We start from the raw sequence: 6,859 nt of genomic DNA on the forward strand, positions 1-6,859 counted from the left end.
AAAAAAAAAAAAAAAAAAAAAAGAATCTAAAATTAGGCTGTCTCTGCATCTGGCAGTGAAGGGCAAGAAACAAATTCAGGTCAAAATAATGAGAAAATGCACTTTCCCCATATTTGCCTCATCTTATAAAAGAACAGATGGTGTCCAGCTCCCTATCACAGGAAACCATAAGCACAGTCTGCTCTTCAGTGTTGCTTTCTGCAGTTCTAAAAACATTAGCATATGTCTCTTTTCAAGATAAATATCATGGCTGGGGGACTGGAGAGTTGGCTCAGTGGTTAAAAATGACTTGTGGCTCTTGCAGAAGAGCCAGGTTCAATTCCTAGCATCCACATGAGGCACACGATTGTCTGTAACTCCAATCCCAGGGGATTGATACTCTCTCTGACCCCTCAGACACCAGGCATGCATGTGGTGTACATACATGTAGGTAAAACATTCATATACATAAAACAGTAAACCAAACAAATAAAAAAAAATATTTTTACAAATCATGCCTAGAGAGGGTTGGTGTCGTGTCCTTGCTGACTAAAGGACCTGACAACAAAAACGATAGTAACAGTAAGAGGAGACTAGTCAGATGGCTCAGTAGTTAGACTGATAGTAACAGTAAGAGGAGACTAGTCAGATGGCTCAGCAGTTAGACTGATAGTAACAGTAAGAGGAGACTAGTCAGATGGCTCAGCAGTTAGACTGATAGTAACAGTAAGAGGAGACTAGTCAGATGGCTCAGCAGTTAGACTGATAGTAACAGTAAGAGGAGACTAGTCAGATGGCTCAGCAGTTAGACTGATAGTAACAGTAAGAGGAGACTAGTTAGATGGCTCAGCAGTTAGACTTTTGCCACCACACATGATGGATGCCAGAGCCCATGGGGTAGAGGTGGAGAACTGACGCTCACAGGTTATCCTCTGACACACAATCTTTTAAAAGAAGAATCTAAAATTAAACTCTACAGTACAGAATTCTGGGGCAAGTATATTTGCTGTTGTTCCAGAAAACCCACATTTGGTTCCCAGGACACACACCGAGTAGCTCACAGCAGCCTCTAAGTCTAGCTCCAGAAGTATGACACTCTCCCCTGGCATACACACATGTGTAAGCATACACACAAATAAATAAACAAATCTTTAAAATAAGGTACAGAATTATAGTCCCTGACTCACAAAAAGGTAATTCTCTAACAATTCTGGGAAGACTAGTAAATTTTCAGATAGAAACGTTTTTTTTAACCTCACGGTTATTTGATCAAATTAACAAAATCTATAAAAAGATAATTTATGCTCATAAGCTTAGGGTGTAAAGCTGTTGTTGCCAATCATAACCCATTTCTGATAGTCATAAAAAATTACCATGTTACCATCTCCATACTTTAAAAACAATTATGTGTACATATGTGTGTGTGTGTATGGTTTTGTACACATGATGCCCCCGGAAGCCTTGGATCCTCTGAAGCTGGGGTCACAGGCAGCTTGTAAGCTCGGTGGATGTTGGAAACGAACTCAGGGCCTCTGTAAGAGCAGTGCATACTATATTCTTGACTGTGGAGCCATCTCTCCAGCCCTTCTCCATACCTTTATCTTGTAGCAATCCAAAATAACTATTTATATGTCTTGTGAAGACAAGATACATGTATATGTATGTGTATATATGTGTATTTGTGTACATATGTGTGCATGCGTGCATGTGTGTGTATAGTGAAATATCTGTAACCATGTGTAAATCTGGAAGTGCCATGGAAACTAGGGTTTTAGATTTCCTGGAGTTAGAGTTACGGTGGTTTTGAGTAGTATGACTGGGTGACGAAAACAAAATTCAAGCCCTTTGCAAGAGCAACATAGATCAATATAAGCTCTTAACACTGAGATTCATGCCAATGTTATATAATGAACTCGGTCAAACTCAAACGCTCCTATAAAACTTCACTACGGAAGCTGGGGATGGAGCTTAGTTGGCAGGGTTTACCTAGCATGAATGAAGCCCTGGGTTATATCCCCAGCAGACATAAAATCAGGCAGAGCAGAGCTCAGCAGTTACGAGTACTAGCTGATCTTCCGAAGGACCCAGATTCAATACCCAAAACCCACATGCAAGCTCACAGCTGTCTGAAAGTTTAGTTCCATAGGATCTGGTGCCCTCTTCTGGCCTTCAAGAGTACTGCACACATGAGGTACACACATACACAATGGCAAAACACCCATACATATAAACTAAAAATAAAATCTTTAAAAGTACAACAATTTATATTATAAAAAGTTCATTACTAGGATTTCTTTTTTTTTTTTTATTACAAAAGACACCTTACTGCTAGGGAATGGAACAGAAAGATACAGCTTCATGTCCAGGAAATTTCAGTAGCTCTGTAGACAAGAATTACAGGGAGGGGAGCACCTCCCCAAAGGTTGGTCCTTTAATCATTGCAGATTTTTAAAAACACTTATTCAATTCATTAATAGGATTTTATTTCTGCATTACAATTAACCTTTAAGAAAGGCCAATAAAATGTTGTGGCATAAAGGATATCCCAACTACATAAAAAGGTCATTAAAATACCATTCACTTTTCTAACCATGTATCTTTATAAATTCAGATTTTTTTCAACAAATATTTCAAGCAATTTATTTCAGGACTAAGTAAAGAACAAAGCACAAAAATCTAGCTGTCTGAAGAGTGGGAAGAATGAGAATATGAACAAGGAGATCAAGACCGTGATGGTTCGTTCACCCATTGAAACAGTCTACCTGAGCTAATGAGAGCTCACCAACTCCAGCCAGACTGGGAAGGAACAAGCATAGGTCTAAACTAGTCCCTCTGACTGTAGTTGACAGTTGCGTGGCTGGGGCAGGCTGAGAGACCACTGGACTAGCAGTGGCACCAGGATTTATCTCTACAGCATGCACTGGCATTATGGGAATCTATTCTCTTTGGATAGATGCCTTGCTCAGCCTAGATATAGTAGGGAGGGCCTTGGACCTTCCCCAAAGCAATGTGCCTTACCCTCTCTGAGGACTGGATGGGGGTGAGGTGAGGTGGGAGGGTGTGTGGAGGAAATGGAGGAGGGGAGGGAGTGGGAACTTGGATTGGTGTGTAATGAAGGGAGATTTTCTTTTCGTTTTTGTTTTTTAATAAATAAAGATGGAAGAAAAAAAAATCTGTCTTCTAAGCCGGGCGGTGGTGGCGCACGCCTTTAATCCCAGCACTCGGGAGGCAGAGGCAGGCGGATCTCTGTGAGTTCGAGACCAGCCTGGTCTACAGAGCTAGTTCCAGGACAGGCTCCAAAGCCACAGAGAAACCCTGTTTCGAAAAACCAAAAAAAAAAAAATCTGTCTTCTGTCATGCCAGATTTTAGTTAAAGACATCTAACAAGATCACAAAACAATACTACTCTTATGGGATTTTTTTTTTGAGACAAGATCTTATGAGTTTGTTATTGCTACTTTAAAATAATAAATATCTTAATATTTTGTATTATCTTCTTTTTAAAAGTTATTTTATTATTTTATGTGTATGGGTATTTTTGTCGCATGTATATCTGTGCACCAAGTGTCTGTCTGTGGACACCAGAAGAGGGAGTCAGATACCCTGGAAGTGAAATTACAGATAGTTATAAACTGGCATGTGGGTACTGGGAACTGAACTCAGGTCCTCTTAATCACTGAGCCATCTCTCTAGGCCTTGTTTTAATTTTTAAAAGAGGAAACCACAGAAACAAAAGCCTTGTAGAGGACCAAAAATTTGTTCAGCAAGTAAAGGAATTTGCTGCCAAACCTGGCAAACTGCGTTCAACCCCTAGAACCTACACAGTGGAAGGAGAAAACTGAACCCCTCAAGTTATCCTCTGATGTCCACACTCATGCCGCGGCTCATGTGCGCAAATACACTAACAGTAAACGTGAGGGCTTAAAAAAATTGAAAAACAAAGGCTTTTTGAGTCCACAATTTTTTTGTTTGTTGTTTGGTTGGTTTTTATTCTTTGAGACAGGGTTTTTCTGTGTAGCCCTGGCTATCCTGGAATTCATCCTGGTCTACATAGACCAGGATGGCCGAAACCTGGAGACCTGTCAGTCTCTGCCTCCCAAGTGCAGGGGTTAGAGGCGGGCACCACCAGACCCAGCCACAGTTTTTAGATATGAATTCTGAGACAGGAAGCCTGAGAACTGCTGACACGGTCTGCAGACTGGGCAGACTGCGCTACAGTTTCAGCTCCGCTGTTCCACACACTACTCTTTCTTCCATAAAGTTAAGAGGTTGGGGTCAGATGATCATTAAGTACCAGGAAAAATCTGTATTTTCAAATTCTTTACCTTGAAGCTATAGATCTCATTGTAGCAATCAGCACTTTTCAGAAACCAGGTTATATTCAAAGACAGATCACAAGGCTCTCCATCAACTATGAAAGAAGAAATAAGCGTAAATACAAAAGAATTCCAAAAGAAGCATTCCTCCAGCATATCTCTATTAACCTATGGCCTATTTATTTTCCACCCTAAACTGAGATACTCAATATCCCTTCTTTAAACATAAGGAAATCAAGTCATACAAGCAAAAAGAAGTGCTTCTTCTTTCTTTCTTGGTGTTTGTTTTGAGGCAGGATCTCATTGTGCAGCCCAAACTGGCCTCAAATTCACTTCCATCCCTCTATCTCAGCCTCCCAAGTGTTGAGATTACAGGAGTGAGCTAGCGTGCTCAGATGCCCAAGTAGCCTTTAGATAGTATCACTGCTCCTTCAGAAACGGTAGCTAAGCACATTTTCTTTCTTTAACTCTTTTGGAAATTTAGGTCTATTTCTATGTCCCAAACCTCTGATCTATATTGAAAAAAAAATACTAGGCATGATAAGGCAATTCTAATCTAAAACTAGACTTAAAGCAGAACACACATATACAAAGGTTGAATAGTTAGGTTAAGAATAGAATGGAGAAAAGCAAATGATCAAAGATCTTTTTTAAAAAAGGTCACATTCGTACTGGAGAAATACAATATAACAGTATCAGGGATAGCATAATATTCATGATTGTTAAATGGTGATTTAAAGAGATCCACTGAGAGAATACTCATGGCTTGGGCCTTGAAAGTCAGCAAGAATGCATAAAAGAGGCTGGAGAAATGACTCAGCAGTTAGAACTGAGTTCAGTTTCTAGCACCCACATGGTAGGTAGCTCATGGCTGTCTGCCACTCCAGTCCCAGGGATTTGTTATGATGCCCTGTCTAGACTTGTTGATTCCACCAGCCTAGCTCCAGGTTTGAGAGACCCTGTCTCAAAGAAAATAGTGGAGACCAACAGATATAGCACGACACTTGGCATCCTTCTCTGACCTGCACAGGCTCACCTGTACCTGAACCATCGTACATAAACACATGACAAAACCCCACATAGTGTGGAACACAATTATTCTAAAGAACCCAAGCAAGCGGATCTCTATGAGTTTGAGACCAGCCTGGTCTACAAAAGCTAGTTCCAGGACAGGCTCCAAAACCACAGAGAAACCCTGTCTCGAAAAACCAAAAAAAAGAACCCAAGCGTCAGTCTGAAGATGTAAGAAGGTAAACCCAACTGTCCTGAGAAGCGGGACAAGATACTACAGACTCCTCTGTGCAAACAAACCAAAAATAAACATGATGGCAGTGGGTTCTGCTTGCTGCCTGTAATTCTAGCACTTGGCAGGTATGAGCAGGAGGATCAGGTATTCAGGGCCAACTTCAGCTACATGAGACTATTTAAAAAAACAAACAAACAAAAAAACAAAACAAAACACATACACAAAAGAATAAAAATAAAAAAGAAATATAACTGCATTTAAGAATTTACTTTTGTTCACAACAAAAAAAAACATCTAATTAAAACTTCCTCTTTGATTTCTGCTGAGGAAGAAAAAATACTAAAGATTCCTTACACTTTGGAAGTGTAACATGAATAAGTATGACTACACTTAGGAAATCTACTTTTTTTCCCTCAGATTTATTCACTTTATGTGTATGTTCTATTCACAACTATGACTGCATATCATATGCATCCAGGTACTAGAATTATGAACACTTGTGAACCACCACCTGGGGTACTGGGAACTGAACCTGGGTCTTCTGCAAGAACAAGTGCTCTTAACCACTGACCTATCGCTCCAGCCCCAGGAATTTACTTTCATTCAGAGCAAAAGATGCAATCAGGAAGTTATAACCTACATCTTGAATACTAACACTTAGGAGGCAGAGGCAATCAGATCTCGATGAGTTCCAGGCCAGCCTGGTCTACATCGTAAGCTCCAGGACAGCCAAGGCTACCTAGAAAGACCCTGTCTCAAAAAGCAAACAGTAATTAATTAATTAAAATAGATATTACAGTGATGATATAGATACAGTACTTATCCCTATCTCAAAAACAGAGCAACCCATAAACATTTAATTCCAAAAATAACATTTCAAAACTAAAAGGGAAGTTTTAGTGCACATGGGACATTTAGCTCCAGATCCTGCAGTCATCTCACTAGACAAACTGGTTTTCTTCTACACAATCCCAACTTCCTTAATACCCCTGAACTCACTGTTACTGGAAGCTTAAACACTCCCTTGGCAAACAGAAGATCTACTGAGTATCTGAGCCAGCAGTCTGACAAAATTCGGCCATGTTTTCAGTAAACAGCTAACAAGCACACAAGAGTAAAACCAGTGATACTTCTGACTCATAACAGGTTTAAAAATGATGCAAGCAGCCGGGCGATAGTGGTGCACGCCTTTAATCCCAGCACTCGGGAGGCAGAGGCAGGCGGATCTCTGTGAGCTCGAGACCAGCCTGGTCTACAGAGCTAGTTCCAGGACAGGCTCCAAAGCCACAGAGAAACCCTGTTTCGAAAAACCAAAGAA

The 6,859-nt window shown here is 40.4% G+C and overlaps 1 protein-coding gene across 2 annotated transcripts in view; it reads right to left on the bottom strand.

Moving 5' to 3' along the window:
* Positions 1 to 6,859, bottom strand: part of Tmem87a (transmembrane protein 87A) — a 47,630-nt gene that overhangs the window by 38,577 nt on the left and 2,194 nt on the right. For both annotated transcript variants that reach the window (XM_005364301.2, XM_005364300.2), the window contains exon 3: positions 4,305 to 4,390. In XM_005364301.2, the coding sequence (XP_005364358.1) occupies positions 4,305 to 4,390 (86 nt within the window). The remainder of the gene's footprint in view (positions 1 to 4,304; positions 4,391 to 6,859) is intronic.

The sequence above is a fragment of the Microtus ochrogaster genome (assembly GCF_000317375.1).
Source record: "Microtus ochrogaster isolate Prairie Vole_2 chromosome 14 unlocalized genomic scaffold, MicOch1.0 chr14_random_1, whole genome shotgun sequence".
Taxonomy (NCBI): Eukaryota; Metazoa; Chordata; class Mammalia; order Rodentia; family Cricetidae; genus Microtus; species Microtus ochrogaster.